The sequence below is a fragment of the Lemur catta genome, chromosome 1 (genome assembly GCF_020740605.2).
Source record: "Lemur catta isolate mLemCat1 chromosome 1, mLemCat1.pri, whole genome shotgun sequence".
NCBI lineage: Eukaryota > Metazoa > Chordata > Mammalia > Primates > Lemuridae > Lemur > Lemur catta.
The window spans coordinates 162,916,605-162,937,438 of NC_059128.1; the positions used below are offsets into that span (position 1 = coordinate 162,916,605).

The window sequence follows — 20,834 nt, forward strand, 5'->3', positions numbered from 1 at the left end:
AAAGCTTGGTAATTTACCATGTAAAATAAGGCAAAAATGACCAAGAGGCTCTCCCCCCACTTCCATCCCTGGTAGAATTGGGTGGGGAAGTGGTGGTAGTTGGGAGCAAGGTCATTTTACAATTTTAAAGTACAGGTATTTTCTCTCCTAGCAAATTCAGTAACCGTATCTTTTTGTATCATAAGTAAGAAACCCCCACACTCTTGAAAATAAACAAACAAAGAAACCCCACAACTTTTTCTTTATCATTAGGGAGTTTAAGTAGTAAAAACAAAACAAAGAAAACCTTATGTAATTAATTTTTAATATGACAGTTAAAGTGGTGTTTTTCATAAAGTCTGCCAAACTTCTGACAGCTATAGATGCTGTTAAGAGAAATGACTTAGCTTTTTAAAAAGGAAGTAAATGCCTGGTTAATATTTTTCAAGTAAAGCACAGTGAAGGAGCTGTAGATACACTGTCTAGATTACTGTCTGTCCAAATGAAGTTCATTAGCAAGACTCACCTTGGGATGACTGCTTGAGACTTGAATATCAACTTAATGTTTTGGAAAGGTGAACATAGTTTTTAGCAAATAACTGGGCTTTGGGGTATGCAGAAAGATCAGGAAAAATAACAGAACCATTCAAGCCTGTATTTATTTATTTATTTATTTATTCGTTCATTCATTCATTCATTCATTCAGAAACACTTGCTGAGCTTGTACTCTTTTTAAGGTATTGTGCTAGGAGCTCCGCTTGTGGGATGGTACGGAGCACAGGTGCGGGGCTCCATGAAGCCTGGAGCCTGCCTTTCAGGGACTGACAGTCTAACAGAAAATAGGTTATGTATCTTATGCTATGGGAGTTTGAAAAAAGGAGATGTCACCTCCCACTAGAAAGCAAACCAGGGAAATGTTTCAGGAGGAAGGTGCTTTTTAACTTGGGCCTGATTTCTTCTGGGAAAACACAGGAGTAATGAGCATGAGGTGGGAAGAGTTTATTTAAGTCTTACAATGAAATGTTTTCTAGTGGTGTCTGAGTCATTTGAAAGCATCGTTGACAGTCTGAATTATTAATGAGTCATTCCAGAAGCAGTACTCAGTGTAGTAACGTTCCTCTGAGCTCTCTACCATTTTGACAAATTTAACTCAAATCCATGAAAAATTGCCTGATCCTTTCTTTTGAAAATTCTAATAACTGCCATTTCATTTTAAGATGGCAGGGCAAACCACACATCTAACTGTAAACTGTTCTTGATTCTAAGTACATTGAATGTAGTCAAAGTCAGTTAGGATGAATAGCTGAATATGAAATACTTAGTGAATAAGAGAGAGTTTGTACTTCCTTTTCCCAGCTCTTTCTTTGGAGCACTTAGTGATTGGTAACAGACAATGTAGTTGCATTCACTCTGAATTCTAAGTACAGTTAAGTGATCCTTCATTCTTTGAGGGCAGTTTTCCTTGGAATGAATTGCCAAAGATCTCAAAACTTCATGGCTAAGAGAAGTCAGTTATTAAAATGTCACTTCTGATGTTTCAGGAGTGTGAGTTTAATCTCGGTCATTTTATGGTTGTAGTTGTACGTACAATACAACAATACACGGTGCTGGCCGTTTTTCAGCTGTTGAATTGTTGTTCACACGTGGAGCTAGGGTGTCACTGATGCGTTTTTCATCACTAATGGGTTGCAACCGTTTGGGTACAGCTCCCCTGGAGTAATGCCTCATTGGCACAGGAGCCGGGACACTGGGCAGCTCTGTGGACGTTTCTCAGGGATGCTTTGGCCTAGGATTGAGGGGGCACCTGGGGGAGCTGCAGTTAATGCAGGGGGCGCAATTATAACACTCTTGTGGAAGGTAGAAAATGTGTATAATCAAAATTGCTCTTGAAAATCTTCTTAAGTACCCATGAAATGTACTCATAATGTATTAATAGTGCAGTGTCTCTCTACCTGACCAATGTGTGTCTTCCTTCAAGGCTGGATCAGCTTGCTGTTTCCAACAGTGAACCCCATGGGGTGCTCAGTTGGTTCCGGTCTGTAGTGAATGCTCATTAGAATCACACGCAGGGTGGTGAGGTGCTTGCACCTAGCGGGGCATTTGTGGAAACTGAGATGGAGTGAACAAGAACTCCGCATCTCCTTCTCAAGTCCGTTCTGGGGCACATCTGCCTATTGGGTAGAATAAGTGGCATAAACGTTCCTCCCTTTTAGTTTGATTTTCCTAAGATAAATATGTGTTATGTAATTTCACTGGGCAAAGATGACTCTAAGGAATTCCTAGATCTCAACACACTTACCTATCTACTGCAGGGCTATAAAACATGTATGCAAATTATGTAATTGTCTAGCTAAGTCTTTAGGTCTTGGTTTGCATCTCTAACCCAGAATTTGTTAATGGGGGTGCCTTAGAAAAGGAGGCTCCGTGGCGCTCATGTGCTCTGGGTTTGGGATGATGGGTAGATTTGAGCAGGAGAGGAGTGAGAAGGGCCTCCCAGGCAAGGAGACTGGCCCTGGAGAGTCTGAAGCCTGGAAGAGTAGACCAAGGGTGATGAGGAGTAGCTGGAGCACAAACCTCAGAGGGGAATGGTGGGAGGACATGCGTGAGAAGCCTGGGGCTGGAGCCGGGCCCGGGGGAGACTGTGTGTGGAGTCGTGGTAAGCCCATGAGGACTGGGTCCACTTCTCCATCTGCTGACTTAGCCAAGGCTGCTGAGGTCCTTGTTCTAGACCAGATTCCTCTGATGATTCTTAGAACAGATGCAGTGGGTTGCTGAGAGCCACAGTGAGTTGCTTTGTTCCAAATTGACCATATGCTTGGTGTCCCTTAGACCCTATCAGCAAGCTATACTCCCAAGTGCTTACGGGCAGCCCAGATTATGGAATGAGTCAGCTCTGACCACTCAGGGTCAAATGATACAGAGAGAGACAATTCTTTTGGCTTTTGGCTGTTTTATTTCCAGGAAAGAAAATCTCAGAGAGTGCTGGCTCATTACCCTTTGTTTCCTCTCTTGGGGCCCAGAATCTAAAATCCTGAAGACTCTGCTTTTATTCTAAGACAGGGCTTGCAACAAATTCAAGATGCCTACTGGGGATTCTTGGAAATTGGAGAGCCAATGCCTTAGCTCTGCCCTGTGGTTGCTAGATCTTATACTTTTTTTCAAGAAAAGCCAGAAATCTGGATTTTTATGTGGAAACTTCTCTTTTTAAAATGTTGCCTCACTTTTTTAAGATAGCATTGTGTATCCCTAACCACGCCACTTGCTGCCATCTTGCAGCCTCTAAGACCCTGTGATGCTGACATCAGTGGAGTTCATCATGCCCCCTTTGACCTGCCGATTCTGCCGTTGGCACACAGCAGTTGCTGCACCTCTCAGCCTCTCCTGTTACTGTTTTTTTAATGTCTGCCCACGTCCCCTCCCCTTGCTAAATCTTCTTTCGTCTTTGGATTCCCATTACTTTGAGTGCCAGTTCTGACTGGGTATTGCTCAATAGAATTTTCCTGAATCAAGTAGAGTAAAACCATGCCTTTGGAATTTTGCTTCGATTGTTCACTAAAGGACCATTAATTCATTAAGAGGTGGATCTGTCTTTTGTTTACATATTCACCAGTATCAAAAGTGCATCTGGATAATGCAGCCACACAGCACGGACCCCAAGTAATGGAACACACACACACACACACACACACACACACACACACACAAACATACACACACACATTCTCTCTCTCTCTCTCTCTCTCTCTTCTTTCATTGCCAAAATCACAGTGACTTGCCGCAAGAATATATATCCATTATTTTTCACTCTTCTTTTTCTTTTTAAAAAACATCCAAAGGATGGCCTTCAAAGAAAAGGAAATCTTTGTGGACCTTAAGGGAAGTACAAATGCATTACATTGCCTTTTTTCCCTACCCTACAAGATAACATGAACATTTTCTTTGGCATTTGAAAAGGGCAAAATTGGGAAAGTACAAAATTATATTGGAACCAAAAAGAAAATTCTTTTAAAAATTATAGTCGAAAGTGTCCTCTTCAAGTGGCCTCGTATCTCTTCATGTCTAATTTTTACCAATTACTTTGACACTTGGGAGAATTATAGGGCTTCTAGAAAGAGGTTTCATAATTAAGTGAAATGCACAGGGGGTGGTAATGCCTCCCGGGGTGTGCCCTAGAAAATGCTCACACGCGAGGCCGAGGATCAGCCCTGGAGCTCGCTGATTGCTGGGATCACACGTGGGGAAGAAAAGCAACGGTGGGCTCGGGGATGATTGACACGTGCTGCTGTGATGGGGAAACTGCAGCAGCCGGTTGAGTTCCGAGAGCAGAAATCAAGGAAGGTGAATTCAGAGCTCTTTCTTAAATCAGAGCAGGGAATGAGAATCTGTTTGCTCAGCACAGGAGTCGTTATTTTGGATTTAGATACAAGAAGGACGCCCACTCTGCTGGCGGCTGCCCCTCCGTCTGTTTCTGGCGTGGTATCATCCTTCATCGGTTTTCTTGAGCTTCCTGAGGTGTGTGGAGGACTTGATTAGCTCTCGGGCTGCCACCGTGCCCCCCAAGGAACTGTCCAGCAGTGCTGAGACTGCCTTAATTTAGTCCTCCTATTTTCCCATCTCCCTCTGGAGTGACACCCTTTTCTGGTGTGTTGAAGTTTCAGGATTCACTGTTAATTATTGTGTTTGCACTTTCCAATCTAATATGCCGGCGTAAAGCCACATTCTCTTGGGGAAAGGGTTTTTTTCCCTCCTCCACAACCCTAACTGGCTTGCCTTGTTGCTCCTGTTCTCTTCTTCCAAAGCGCCGGCCCTCATCCCGGTGGAGAGAACGAGAGAGACGTGCACAATTCTGCCTTCTCCGTGTGAGAGCTCATTTTCCCCGCCCCCGTTTAGTAGCTGGCCTTGATTGCCTGTGTCTTTCCCCACATTTTATTATTTTTATTTCTGTCGTCTCTGAGAGCATTAGCATACTAGTGATTTCCAGTCTTTCCCCAGAAGTATTTTGGAATGGCAGAGAATGGTGAGTAGGTACTCAAAACGCAGAAGCACAAGCACTAAATTTCTTTGAAATTTCTTATTGATCTTAAAACTTATGCAAATACTACAGTGCCATGAAATGTCTGTGTTTATTTTTTAAATAAAACAAAGGCCCCTTCCTCCCACATGTACATCCAATCTTTATATAAAAATTGATTCTAGGAAGATTTATTCTGTAGCAATGCAAGGTAGACTACAGGGACACTTAGACATGATTTTTCAGGGCTACATGCATACAGTGTAGGTAATTTCATTGCAAATAATTTTACTAAAGTGATAGAGTTTTGTATTTACATGTCTATCTCATATTAAATTTAGGAACTCAGATTGTCTTTCTATAAATTTTCCTGGCAAAGTCCTTTTTATCTTTGTCAATCAGAGGTAACTTAGATTTTGTGTATTTTTCAGGCAGAAAAGACACAATGGTCATTACCAGCGATGGGTTGTGGGAAAGACTAGTACTAACTGAATTTCACATTTTTATGTACGAATGTAGAAGCAGGTGGTAAATAACTTTCAGATGTATATAAATACATTATTAGTGATTTAAATGTTCTTGAGATTTTCATATGATTATCTCTATAATCTGTCCAACTGGTTTTTATCATAATTTTAATGTTTGAAAGATGGAACCATTTCACAAAGAGGTAAATGCCGTAAATATGATTTAGTGGAGTACATCGTTTCATCTGCCTCCTATTCATCAACCACAAGTTGGAACTTAAACTGGCAATGGAGACTTTAAAAACAAAATTAATAACTCATATTCATGTAACACCTGTTTCTGAGGGTCTGAGAACACTTTGCTTCGTTCCTGCATGTGTTAAGTATTATAATTAATTCTTACTATGTCCTCATGATTGTTGTTTTTGTTGTTAGTATTTGCTGAAAACTTTATGTGTTCAGCAGAGGTTTTACACATAACACTATTTTGTAGCTGAAAGGTGCCATTATCTCCACTTATCTCCTCTTTCTCATTTTAGAACCTAGAAAATAAGACTGAAGAAGTCACTAATGACTTCTCAGTGCTGAAATTTGGGGTGGGTGCGTGGGAGTGTGTGGTGGGTACAGAGCTTAAGTTCCCTCTGGAGACCCATGGTGCAGAAATACCATCTTTTGGCTCACAGGCCCTGGAGCTTATAGCAGTGTCCTCAGAGAAGTCTGAGAATCCTCTGGGCTCTGCAGCACCCCCAGTCCTGGTGGCTGCACTGTGGGACCAAAGGCCTGACTAATCTCCACACTGGCTTCAGGACATAGAGTTGCCGCTGCAACCTGGAGCTCCCCAGGTGGCTCCGTTGAGCAGGCTGGCTGGCCGCGCCTTGTCAGCTTCTGCGCTAAGTGGTTGTGTGCAAGTGATGGTTCTAGGGCCATTAGTGCGTTATTTTCTCTTTCTTAAAAACAAAATCAAAATAAATTTATTAGGTGTCTGTTGTGTCCTCTAAGGTAGTAGTGGCCTTTGTTAGCGAGAATGAAGTGAACATGATCCCTGCTCTAGGGGGGTTTATTATGTATTTCTATAGTTTAAGTCCCCCAAAATTGCTCTGTCAAGCAACCTGGATCTTATTAGGTACAAAAGCCCCCTTTTCTTGTGAAGAACATTTATATGTTTGCAGGCCCTTCTTAGTATGATTTATTGTTTTTGGTAATGGCCATAATAGCTACCATTTATTTATGCTGTGGCTGGATAGAGTCCTTGTTCGTTGCTTCATGATATATGTTATCCTTATTCCAGAAAGCCAAGAAAATGAGCCTCAGAGTGGTGGGTTGTCTAGGTCAATGTTTGCACATTTCATGAGTAGAGGAATCAGGATTTACATTGTCTACTTCCAATACCATTCCTCTTTAATTTTTGAGCCATTAGGGTTAGGGTAGGGATAGAATTTCTCAACCTTGGCGCTATTGACATTTTGGGCCAGATAACTGTGTGGGTGGGGGGAGCTATCCTGTGCATTGTAGGATATTTTGCAGCATCCCTGATGTCCACCCACTAGATGCTAGTAGCAAACCCGCCACCCCACAGTGTGACACAGTCTTTGTGCACATACACACACACACACACACACAAATGACCTGGCTGACACATCTCTCGCTGTCGGTAAGGGCTTTGTTGGGCATAGTGTGAGATTAAAACATCAGTGCCCGCCTATTTGGATCTGATTTGAAGAAGTTTGAAATTATGAAGAAGAATTTTTCAAATGTGGATATACATCCATTATTGTTAACAATGAATCTCATTTCAAGTGTATATTATGCTTTAAGATATTAGCTTATTAATAATATCAACTTATTGTGATCATTTTAAAATATTGCCTATTTCTTCTGTTTTTCATCTTTTTACATTTTCTGTTTTGTATGTTACCTTTTATAATTCATGTAAGATGTTAGTGTAGTGGTACTCAGTTTTTTTCTGATGGGGTGTGTGATTAAAAAAATTTGCTTCTGGATCACATTGGTGGTTCCTGAAGCAGTCAGAGTCTTGCTGCTCAGAGTGTGATCCACAGACCAGCAGCCCTGGCATCACTGGAGGGCTCCCTGGACATGCAGACTCTCCGGCTCTGCCTAGACCTGCCAATCAGAATCTGTATCCTAAGAAGATTCCTGATGATTTGTGTGCACATTAAAGTTTGAGAACAGAGTTAAACTGTGCTTTCCTATAACATAGCCATTAGCCACATGTAGCCATTTAAATTAAAATGAATTAAAGTGAAATAAAATTAAAAACACAGTTTCTCAGTTGCACTGGCCACATTTCACGTGTCAGTAGCAAAATGGGGGTAGTGGCTACTTTATTGGACAGTGCAGATATAGAACGTTTCCATCCCCTAATGCAGTTAGAAGATGTAGGTAGGATGATCCAGAAAAAAAGGAAACAATAAGTAAACCTTAATTTGGAACATATGAATTAAATGCGGGTAGAAAGGAGACTTTCTGTCACTCAACGGGACATGGTGCATGAGAGAGTCTTGTGAAGACCATTCATGTATAGCTATTATTGTTATTTTTGTTTGCAGATATGTAACTTTTCTGAACCAGTAAATGTCAGGCAGAGCTGCTTTTATTCAGTGTTCCCTTTGTGATAAAATATATTAATTGTGCATTACTACTAATACTAGTTCTTTCTATGTCTTTCAAGGTAAAGGAGTAGCCTTGCAGGATTCCAGGGAAAATGGGACCCTCCCCTAAATTCCATTCCTTGGGGCTGCTTTCCTTTTTTCTATAGCCCAGCTTACTGGGGACTGAAATTCTTTCATAGCTACATTATACCGGGAACACTGAGGTACAGTTTGTGTGTTTGTTTCCCTCTTGGCCTTTTAAGGTTAAGGGTGAACTCCTCGTAATGCATAGCTGCTAATTGTTTATCTACCAGGGAGCCAGCCCTGCCTGTAAGCTGCGAGACAGGATGTGGCAAGATTTCTCTAGAATAAGTAGCAGGATTGGATAGTCAGGTGCCCTGGTGACGTGCACCCACTTGGCCGTGCCCAGCTCCCTGAGACGGTGTGTGGTCAGAGCATCACTTGTACATCCCCCCCCCCCCGCCCCGCCCGCGGCATTTTCAGAATGTTCCCGGAGATACCAAACCCTTTTCAACAAAAGTGGTGAGTGTCTCTGGTGAAAGAGGAAGGGAAAATCAGAAGAAAGAGCAGTGTCCCATCTATGGGTTAATTCTTCTCCTTCTTTCTGCTTCCTGCTTCAGAACTCCCCTGATGTACTCTGTAGTTAGGTATTTTGTTTAAAGATCCACTAGAATTTGTTTATTTGACTTTTCCCCCCCAACTATAATATTTGTTAAGCTTTATTATTGGGGGAATCTTTTAACTCCAGCAGCTGCATTTTATTTTTGTAGATTTGGCTCATTTTGCAAAGAGGGGTCATAAAAATTATGGGAAATCTGTCCCTTGTTGTTCTGAGAGCATTTTTGGGAAGCAGCAGTTCATTCCCCTACTCCAAACCACCACTACTTGCAGGGACAAGAAATACCTAAAATCTCTCTCCCTCCCATCCATCCACTTCCAACACAAAAATCTTAGCTCAGCTCTCATTTCTACTCTCCTAAAATATTCTTCGCCTCTTCCTATGTCATACATGGTGCCACCTACTTAATCTTCCCAAATCTGTATCGTAGTTATTTTCTTCTTTCTTAAAGACCATCCATGACTCCCTTTAATGTCAGAATTAAGGCGAGTCCCATCCTTGTTTTCCAGCGTTGTTCCCACTGTTCTGCTTGGCCATGGCAGAGCCCGCAGTCGCAGGTCCACTCTGACAGTGAGCTCTTCCATACGTCCCTTAGGCTGTGATTGCTGACCCAGCGGAGCCACAGGCACCGTCACCTTCATGTACCCTTTGCCCAACTGACCAGTTTATTATTTCCATCATATAACTCATGCTTTTTTTTCAGTTGAGATCTTTACTAATTTTTGTTCTCAGTGCCTAGCATGTCCTTTTGTCCATTATCTCATGACTAATTTCCACAGAGCCTCAAAGACTCAGCTCACATGCTTCTTGCTTTTAACAATTCCCCCTGATCCCTGACACTGGAAATAACTGAAGTCTCATAGCACTTGTTTACATTTGCTTCCTCACCTCTCGTAGACTTTCAGTTTCCAGAGGGCAGCATCTAACTCAGTGCCTTCAATTTCTTGTACGTGGTCTGTAGTCAAGCAGGCGATGGACAGATGAGTGAATAAATATTAACAGATTTTTTATTGTCATTAGTTACACATGAGTTAACTAGGAAGAGCCTTCTTTTTCTTTCATTGACAGATCTTTTTCAGATCTCTTGCTCATTGCTCTCCCTACTACTTAAAAAAAAAAAAAAAAGAGCCATTCTGATTATTCTCTTTGAACCTGGTGTTCTTTTGGAGAGGGGGAACTCTTAAAATTCCTTCCTGTTTCCCAGGGATAGAGAATTTGTTTCTGTCAACTGACATTTAGTACTTTTTTTTTCCTGGTTGGAGAAGTGCCTAGTAATCTAAGCTTGTATTTGTCACGATTCCTTTTGATTATTTCTAAATGAAGCAAAAATAACCCTATTGATAAACTGCACATTCTCTCTCCTTTTCATAACTGAAGTTTAAACTATGCCTGATATCCTGGGAAAAAGAAGACGTTGTTTAAACTCATGGTCTTTGAAGAGATCTAAGGGATTTATGAGCTGAAATGAGATCTATTACATGTTTATTATTTAAAGTAATGTGTATGATAGTTTTAGTCACATGCTTATATTACTTAAAAGTACAGTTTGTAACAGTTTCCTGACAGGCATTTGTTTTTTAGTAGCCTCATTTCAAGTCTTCCATGAGACCAAAATAAGTGTTCAACTTACTAGTTGGCATTTTGTCAGAATTAATTTAAGGATTAACCCTTTTGCCTCTGGTAATTACCAACATTTAAAGCACTCTTAAGTGTTAACAGTACTTGTTGCAAAAATGTCCTTTTAATGGCTTAGAAAAGTATTATGTCCCAGCCACCAGAGCAAGTGAGGACGGTGTAACCGTGTTGGCCTTGGTCTTCCTGGGCAGGGAGGAGCTCTGAGGGGAAGAATCTGCCGAGTCATTGCAATGGTTTGGGGGTTCGCTATTTTGCTTATGATACATTTAGATAACCTGTTCACTCTTATCTACACCCTGGCATTCAGCCTTCTGTGACTCACATAGGAACTTTGTGTCTATAACCACAGACTAGTGGCTGAGAGGTCAAACAAGCCCAAAGCTTTTGGCCTATATAACACTAAAAAACATTGTTTGGAGCCAAAATTTGACAGTTATGACCTATATAAAAACACAATTTCGTGGCTTCTTTAAAAAAATTGTAAGATTTGGCAACCCTGGCCTGTAATTCCTAGTAACAGTTAGGATATAAACTGCCCGGTTTGCCCGTGGTTTCCACTGATCCCGTTGTCCCCCAACACCGGAGAGAAGTGGCACTTGCCATTTGTCATCGCTTTTGCACTGTGACTTTGCTCATGGTGAACTTGAGTTTCTCTGCCACCACAGCGCTTTCAGAAATGAGAATGTGAGAGGGAGTCTGACAGCACTGGGTGTTTGAAGAAAAATAGGAGAGTGCATATTTCTTGGTGGAGGTTCCTATGTAATTTATATGAGAACAATGTGTCTAGATCATGTATTTTGGTTAAAAAAAATCCTTTGCTCATTACCTGTGGCCCTTGAGTTTGCAACCTTGTTTGACCCTCTGGCCCTCCGCTGCCAGGGAAGCGACCACACAAGCCTTGGCAGACGTGACAGTTGTGACGAGTGAGGATCTCCAGGTATGTCTCTGCATGTTGTGCACAGTTTTTATCACAGTGGCTGTTTGTGTATGAGTAATGAGGTCAATGTGACACAGAATAGGTGGTCTTTTATTAGGTTTTTAAACAACTCTGACATCTGTGGCCAGTTGTGTTGACATTTGCATTTCTTTAGCGTGGATCACAAGGGCCCTTTGCTCTCCTGCCTTGCAGTTAGGAAAGGTTTGTGTACAGATGCTCAGTGTCTGAATTTACTTTTGTGTGTGTGTTTGACAAATATTTATTTATTTATTTATTAAACTTGCTCACAGTCAGTTTTGGCCCAAGTTTTAGTTAAAAGCTGTTAAAGAAATGAGGACTGTTTTGGATGACAAAAAAGTTCTGGAGATGGGTAGTGATGATGGTTGCACAACATTATGAATATACTTAATGGCACCAAATTGTACACTTAAAAATGATTAAAATGGAAAATACTATGTGATACATATTTTACCACAATAAAAAATAGAAAGGAGTGAGGAAAACAAGAAGTTGGAAGTACTTTTGAGTTTTTCTGACCAAGAGAAATGTAGACCGCATCCTTATATTTCATTTATCTCTGGTCTTTTTTCTTGAAGGTTTGCTTTCCTCTTAGAATATAGGAGGCTAAATTGCTGATCTCTACAAGTCATTCTTTCTGTGTTTTCCCTTTTCCATGGATTTGCTCCGTTATCTCCCAAGGCAAATCTCTAGGAGAGTGGCAGATAAAATGTACCTGGCCTAGGAAGAATTTTATTATTTTATTATTTTTATTTTTTTGCAAGCATGAAACAAAGTTTATTGAGGAAGGGCGAGATAGGTTCATAGAGCAAGAGCAAGATATAGGTTCACAGAGCAAGAACAAGATATGACGAACGGCCCTCTCTGTCGAAGGGACCCCTCAGTTGTAACAAAAGGACCAATAATTTTAGATTTAACAGAAAAGTTGCAAAGATATTACATACACTCTTCACCAAGTTTCCTTCCTCCATTAATATCTTACATTACCATAGTATATTTGTCAAACTAAGAAATTGACATCAGTATTTTACTATTAATTAAACTGCAGATTTTATTTGTATTTCAGCAGTTTTTCTATTAATGTCCTTTTTCAGTTCCAGGATCCAGTCCAGGGTGCCACAGTGTATTCAGTTGTCATGTCATGATGGCTTTTAAAAACTTAACCAAGCTCTGATGTCTTAGCTGCTTCTCCACTGTCTGCAGCAATCAGAACCACTCTGTTTATGTGCCTTGTTAATACTGTGTTGCTACACTCTAAGAATTTGAGTTCATTTTGTCTTATTCATTCTTGATTTTCAGGGAATCACATCTGTGCTCAGTAATATCCTTTTATTCCTGCTTCCTTTCGGAAAACCCTTTAGAACGCTTGCAAGTAGATCTCCCTCAGCTCTCCAGTGCTATGTATAAGTGGGGGGCCCCAATATGCGAGATGGGTTAGAGCTCTGTTTAGTTAATTTTACCCCAAGCTGTTTCTAAGAAATGACTCTGAAGTAGGATAATGATTTTTTTTTCAAGGAGCCAAGCTATTCTGCACTCAAACCAACATATGAATTTGATAATCTGCCAATTTAACAGAATAACCATATATTAAAGGTAAACAGATTTCTTCACTCCTGTTTCCATAGGGTGGATGAAATCCAGTTTCCCTCTTGGGATTTCAAGAGGATACATAAACTGGAGAGAAGACTATAAATTAGTTAATTGAAGCAATTGCTAGGACGACATGTGCTCTTGGTTTTCTTCCTCTTCCCTGCTTACTCCTTCTTTGTCTCCTTTACTGCTTTCTTCTCTTTTCTCCCCAACCACTTCATGGTAGAAGGTCCCAAAATTAAGCCCTTGACCCCTTCTCTATATTAATGGAGATCTCATCCAGTCTTGTGCTTTAAATACCACCTGGAAGCTGATGACCCCCAAATATACACCTCTAGACGCCTTTCCTGAAGCCCGCACTTGAATATACCTCCAACTGTCCACCGTACATCTCCACTTGGATGTCTTCTGGATCTGTCAAATCCAACATATCTGGAACTAAATTATCAGTCTTCCCACCCAGCCTGTGCCACCCAAGCCTTCCCTATCATAGTTGGGGCAGCTTCATCCATTCTCCCAGTTGCTAGGGCAAAGATCCTTGGAGTCATCCTTGTTTGCTTTCTTCCTTTCACACCCCACAACCTGTCCATGTGGAAATCTTGAAGGTTCTACCTTGAAAACATAGCCAGACTCCAGCACTTCTCAACACTACTAGTACACTGTTGCTAACTCACTTTGAGCCACCATCATCTTCCACCTGGACCACTGAGGTGGTCACTTAGCTGCCCCCTACAGCCAAAGGGATGCTATTAAAATAAATCAGATCATGTCACTTCTCTGTTCAACACCCTGCAAGGACTTCTGTCATTCTGAGTAAAAGCCTCTGTCTTCACTGTGGCCTGGAAGGTCTACGTTATCTAGTCCTCCGTAGGCATCTAACTTTGTCTCCTGCACTTTGTCCTTCCTCCCGGAGCTCCGGCTGCAGGGCTTCTGTGCATGGCCCTCCTAGCTTAGGGCCTTACACAGCCCGTTCCCTCTGCCTGGAGAGCTTGTGTCCTGGACATTACCATGGCTGACCCCCTTACCTCCTATAAGTCTTTGGAATACCAGATTTCACCTTCTCAATGAGGCCGTCCTGACCACCCTCATTAAAACTACAACTGCCTCCTCCCCATTCTCCTTGCCCTGCTCTGTTTCTTCTTCCTTTAACACTTCACACCATTGAACATACTCTGTTAGGTGTTCATGCATGTCTGTTGTTTATTGTCTTTCTTGTATTAGATTGTTAGCTCCACGAGGGCAGAGATTTTGTCACTTCTATCAATGAATGCTAAAGAATAGTGCCAGACACAGAGTAGTAGTGTGATCCGTATTTACTGAATGAATAGTTATAAACTGTGAAAAGTGCTAGGAAGGAAAAGTAAAGAACACAGTTCAGATGATCATAACAGATCAGTAGCAGTTGATATTTGTTGAGCCTGGATCTTGTGCCACTCCCTCTGCTAAGGGCTTTACACATTTCTTTCCTGTTTAATTCTTACAATGATGTTAAGAAATAGCTACTTATAATATTCCCATTTAATAGTAAAGAAACTAAGGCACAGAAAGTAGATTGCCCAAAGGCTCAGAGCTGGTAAATGACACACCTCTAGTTAGCACTAGAACCTGCAGCTTCTAACTAACAAACCTAGTGGAATGTACCAACTTGGCAATAGTGATGGGGAAGCATATTTCATTGTTAGCCATGCTATTCTCAGAGTGCCTTTATTTAAGTGGAGAGTGTTTGGTGTTAATTTTCAGATAAGGTAGGCTGGGAGGCTTTTGCTGATAGTTAACCCTGTATCTCCAGAAATGCATTCTGTGTCCTTCTTTTTTCTTAGTGTTTAAACCCAGATCTCTCTGTCCTTTCCAGAAGTGGAAGCCATCTGAGGAAGTTTGGTGGTTTCCCATGTACTTTTCCAGGATGATTTGATGACATGGCCTTTTGGGAACCATAACTGGTATTTCCCCGCCCCCACAGGAGGGTGGCAAGTGCCTGCTCAGCTGAGAGTTTCAGGCTGATGTTTGCTCCTTAGAAACTTGATTATAGAATATTTATCCCTTGTCCTGTGGTCCCTTCGATGGCCAAGTCATGGCCCCTGGAGGTCACTTCTCGAAGTCTACTTTTGTCTCCCAGGGTGGTCTCTGCCCTCAAGGACACAGAAAACTCCTCACCCAACAGAGGCTGCTGTCAGGTGTCTGACTGGATCCTGTGGGCCTGGGTCTACACCTGGCCAACAGTGAGTAGCTTGTTGTGAGCGTGAAGCTGCCATCTTCCTTTTTGGGAACTGTATTAGTTTTCTTTTTTTTTTTTAATGTTATTTTTCTATGCTCTGTAATAAATTATGACAAACTTAGTGGCTCAAAACAACATGCATTTATTATCTCTCAGTTTCTGTAGCTTATCTGGGTTCTCTGCTTCTGGATCTCATCGGGCAGCAATCCAGGCATTGGCTTGGGCTGTGGTGTCATCAGAGGCTCAACCGAGGCAAGATCTGCTTCCAGGCTCCTTCAGATTGTTGGCAGTCACAGGACTTCCATCCCCCTTTTATTGCAACTGTTGGCCAGGGGCTGTCCACGGTTCCTTGCCATATGGCTCTCTAACATGACTGCTTCCTTCTTCATAGCCAGTAAGAGGGTCTCTTGCTCCAGTCTGCTTATATGTCTTAGAACATAATACAACATAATGCAATCATAGGAGTGGCACCCATCACCATTACCACATTCTGTTGAATAGAAGGAAGTCACAGGTCCGGATTGTACAAAGATGTGAACACCAGGTGGGGGTCATTGCGGGGCATCACTTTAGGTGTGTTCACCACAGCAATCATGGTCCCCTACCTCCAGTGCCGAGCAGCCCAGAAACTCCCTCTGGCTGCCCTGTGGGCAAGCTTTGCTGGTGGATTCCATGCTGTTTTTCATAGGATTAGTGGCAGGGAGAGAGTTTCTGTGTGACTGTGCCCTCCACCCAGCTCTTGCCATTGTCAGGCTGCAGCGGCACCCTCACAGAGTGCCAACTTCCAGCCTGGGCAGCCGTCCTCGGAGGGTTCAGTGATCCTTCCACCTGCGCTCCCCTTAGCCATTCTTCAGTGTTATAATCTTTTTGTTAGGTAGATAGCAAGAGGCATCCGGCTCCCCCAGGAACAGGGCACAAGCACCCTCCCCCACCCCCGAGATAACCACGACATATGGAGGGAGGAGGAATGCACTGCTAATCAGAACTCAGCAGATAACCCAAAAGCAGCCGGGATTCCTGGAAGAAGAAATTCCTAGAAAGCCAAGCAGTGCAGGCACACTAGGTCCTGAAGATGACCAAAAGTAACCTCGGGACAATTATCATGTCATAAGCATAAATCTGCATTGCAGCTGCCCCCTTCCCCCACTGCTTTCAGAGAGGCTCACGGGGGAAATCTGCATGCGTAGTAAGACTCAGGTTATATAACTAACAGCCGTCTAGCAAGGTGATGCATTAGCCATGCCTGCCAGGGAGGGTCCAACCCAGACAATATAAAATGAAAACTTTAGTTAACAGTCAGTTCTTCTGTAGCAACAGGGACCCATTTGCTATCTGTTGGGAAGATATCTTGCTTTTGCTCAATAAACTCTGCTTCTGGCTTGCTTGGCCATGGGTGTGTGTTGTCATTCTTCGACAAGAGTGCACCAAGAACCAAGGACAGACTGCTGACCTGCTGTGGTGTGGTGGTTAGGATTCCTGGTTTTTACCCAGGTGGCCTGGGTTCAACTCGCGGTGTGGGAACCAGATTGTGACCTGACACTTTCATTTTAGATTGTGGAGCTAATTCCTAAAGGCAAGGGGAAAACCTATTACGTGCTCATCTATTCCCCTAGTATGCACTGAATTTGCTTTTCCTGGAAACAGTAGGCTGAGATGTAATTTTTCATGGTTCATCTAGAAAATTCGTAATGCCTGTTTTTCTTGATCTTTTACGCTCCTTTCAGTTCATTTGTAACTGAGTTAATTATTTGATGAAATGAACCAGAGCTTCCTTTCTTGTTATAGAACTTCTTGTTCCAGAACAAAAGATGGTTCTTGTTAGGTCCTGTACTAAAGATTATTCCTTACGAATTGATCTGGGCTATGAGTTGCTTACGGCCTTATCACATCACAGCCTTACAGTCACCTTCCTTTTCATTCATTCTGTGAATATTGTACTGAGTAGATACAGCGTTGACTTATTTAAAATGGCTACAATTTTTCAATCTAATCATTTAAAATCTCAATGAGTATTTATAAATAACCTCATACAGTCTGACGTTAATCTCCACGTGTCAGAGCAGCTGGGATTTTACATTTAGAACTCCCTTCCCGCCTTGATGTTTGTTGTTTGAGACCTCACATAATACACATGACAGTTGTCTTGCCCAAGTCTTCTCCTTCAAACATCTGGAGTCTTCTACCTTAGTTCCTGTTAATATGTCTTTTGTTTGAGGGGGAGGTGATGAGAACATGAGTCTAGTCTCTAACTAAGTTTTAAGGCAAGAAGCCTAGGGTTCAGAATTGGTTTATTCTTTTGGAATTAGTTTATTCCAGGCTTACCAATTTGGAATCGGTTTATTCTTTTACATTTCAAATGTATGCACCTCAGTGCCCTACACCTGAAAGGATATGTTAGAGGGAAATAAAAATAAAAATAAGCTATTAAAGTTTGCTTACCAAATCACAGCTGCACACCTGGGGAAAACCAAATCCTCTGGGTTTTTTTTTTCATTTTTAATTTTCATGTAAATCATACCCAGATGGTTAATAGTAGCATAAATTATTTTAATGCTATATAAGAATCTGATAAATTCATTACAAAATATTATAGCAAATATGCACTTAGAAACCGTTCGGTGAGATATGTGTGTCTCAGGAGTTCCGTGTGACAGTGTCCACCTGAAGCATTTTCTGGCCAGACCGTCTCTCACGGGGGCTGGCAGCCTGGAAAGTGGGCCGGGAGGGCCCCGCTCACTCCCCTGCTGGTGCAGAGTGACTGTGTCTGTGCTGTGAGCCTGGGACAAAGAGCCCAGAGCCCTGGTCACTAATTTCCCCTCCCCACCACCAGCCTCCCCCAAGAGAGAGCACGTTCTGCCAGCCCTTAGCTGCAGTTTCCCTTCTTGTTGCCTTACGCCTGGCTGGACCAAGGAATCCCCTTCCATTTCTGGCGACCATGCGGCTTCCAGGAGTTGCCTAGACCCACGTTCATGTCATACAGGAGCCCCGCCGAGGAATGGCTGTGAGGTGGTAGAATTTCCTTTTGGTGACCACTCGCTGCTGGTCCTCCAGAGCGAGCACCGCTTTGCTCGGTGTCATACCAAGGGCACGTCTGTGTGGCGACAACACGGAAAGCAGCCCCCCATCCGCGTGTGGAGATGGCGGGCGTGCTGGGAAGAATCCACGTTGACTGCAAGACCGCAGGCCTTTACCTCAGACAGCCCTTCTTGGCCACTCTGTTTTCCCAGAATTTCTAACGCTTAGTTGCCTGGTAGTCTTTCTTTAATGCATCTTTCATTTTGATAGATTTTGCTAGGTTGCCCTCTGTAGGGGTTGAACCCTTTTAAAGTCTTTAAAAAATTAATTTTTAATTTTCTAAGTGATATATGAATATATTCTCTTCATTTAAAAATGAAAAAAATTAGAGATTATAGCTAAAGTCACTTTTGATCACCACTACTCCCACCCCACTGTCACCCCCCCCCCCCGCAGTTCCAACACAGGCCCTCCCCATCTGCCACAGGTAACGGCTGTTATTGGTTTAGTGCACGTTTTACTAGTTCTTTTTCTATGCCCTGGCAGATATACACCAATGGGAAATGGAGATTACTGGAGTTTCTGTGTGCATGTGTTGTTTGACTATGGTATGAGTCCTATTTTACTAACCCCATCATTCTGTAATAATACATTTTATATGACACTGTCTTGGAGGTCTTTCTGTGACATAGATCTATATATATTACTTGAGTTTACCATAAATTATTTTTCAACAGTGCCTTTTTGGCAGTTACTATCAGGAAGGAATTTGGGGCTTCATTAAACATCTAGTGGTTCTTTTTAAAAAAAATATTGTGCAAAATTTTAATCTTTGTATGCGTGTGCTTTTCTTTTTCTTCAGATCTCAGAAAACTGATCTTCACAATGAAGGCTACATCTTGGAATTAGATTGCTGTTCCTCCTTAGACCACCTGACAGACCAAAAAATCATCCCAGAGTTCATCAAGAAGGTGAGCACTGCAGTCAGGACACAGTTGGACAGGCTTGCAGGTGTTGACTTTAGTGAATGCACAGGGGAGCTGGCTTAGGGCAGATCAGCCGCACGCGGGAGGCTGTGGCAAGAACCATGACCTAAACTTTTGGGCCGCCCCACGGGGGAGCAGCCCCTCCACAGTTAACTCTGGAACAAGGTGGCTTCACCCATGCCCCCAGGCTGGTGGGACCCTGGATCTTGTCATTTAGGACTAGAATGACATTCACAGCTGACAGGCCAGCAGCCCTACTACCAGGACTCTTCTCAAACCCTCTAGATGGGGTGAGCCCTCAGATCCCGCCCTCCTTTGTCTATGGGTCCTTATAGCCATGGGCCACTCCCTCTCCCAGCATGGGAGCGTGCCAGAGTCCTGCGGCCACAGGCATGTAGTTGTTCCAGGGAAAATTGCCTAGTTGCAGAGAATTCATATCTGCCCAGAAATGTGTCTGGTTTTGAACTTTTCTTTGTGCCATCTGAGGTTTCTTGCCTAATTGTAGGGTCCACTTGAATTTCAATGTGACATTTATTACTGAGGGAATGTCCTTACCCCAAACTGGCGCTGAGCTCATTGCTTGATGTTTTTATTGTTCTCCCTTATCCAGTCTTCCAACGTAATTGGCAATTCCCCACCCTGTACAGATGATTGTGATTTGTTTGAGGTCCAGTCAGGCAGTCAGGGAATTCATTAATAAATGTCATCGGTGGTCAACTTGGGCCAGGAATAGTGCTAGGTGCTGGGATACAAGAACAAAATAGCCACAGCCCCTCCCTTGGGAAGGCAGAGCTTAACCAGGCAGGGAGCAGCTGGGGCTGAGGAGCAAGAGGGCTTTAGGGGTACAGCTGCACCTGCACTGGGCAGGTTGGGGAGCCCTCCCAACAGGGAACAGCATATGTGAGGGCCTGAGGCAGGAGGGAGCAGATGGAATCCAAGGAACATCAGAGGGAGGTGAGGGGTGAGAGAAGGGGCCAGAGAGAGCCAGACTGGGCTGTAAAAGCAATAGGAAGCCACCATAAGGACTTTGCAGAAGAGTGAAATGATTAGAGTGTCCCTTTAAAGGACATTTGTGTCCTTCTTGCCTCCCTCCAACATTTACTAAATGTTCATCCCCCGAGGCTCTGAGAATAGCTGCTCACGCATGGTGGGAGCCAAGAGCCGTAGACTAGGGGTCAGATGATCTCTTAGGTCAAAATGTCTGGTAATTCTCCTAGGATGATGGAGGCTCCTTCTACTCTGGTAGAATTCACATCATTATTTAAGAATTGGGAATAAAGTAGTTTTTGTTCACACGTGCATAAACCTGAGAACACATGTGTTTTTGTAACCTGTGTATCTAGATATCTATAGGGATATCTTCTTTGGATTACAACAAATAAAATACTCTAATTAGTTTGGATAGGGACATCCTAGAGGTGGAATTTACCCCCTGATCTGAATATTGGGGAAAAAATAATTTTAGAAATGGTTTTATAATTAACACTCAGATGCTTGGAATATTTGAGGTAAGTAAGAAAACGAAGGGATGAGGCTCTGTCCTTTCCTTCATATGTGCTCTTTTAAAAACACGTGATTTGGTGGCTTTGTCCCAAACAAACTAGATCATTGTGTGACTGACCCATTGCATTGGGCCAGTCTCGGGTATTCAGGAAACACAGCCTGATTTGTGGGCTACTCGGTTGCTGTGTATTCTGTAGTAACCAAGTGGACGTCTGTCTAACAGAGGAGA

General features: G+C 42.6%; 1 protein-coding gene across 1 annotated transcript in view; it reads left to right on the plus strand.

Moving 5' to 3' along the window:
• RFTN1 (raftlin, lipid raft linker 1) overlaps nt 1-20,834 on the plus strand; it is a 204,300-nt gene that overhangs the window by 82,596 nt on the left and 100,870 nt on the right. The window contains exon 4 of the mRNA XM_045538264.1: nt 18,979-19,087. Coding sequence (XP_045394220.1) covers nt 18,979-19,087 — 109 coding nt within the window. The remainder of the gene's footprint in view (nt 1-18,978; nt 19,088-20,834) is intronic.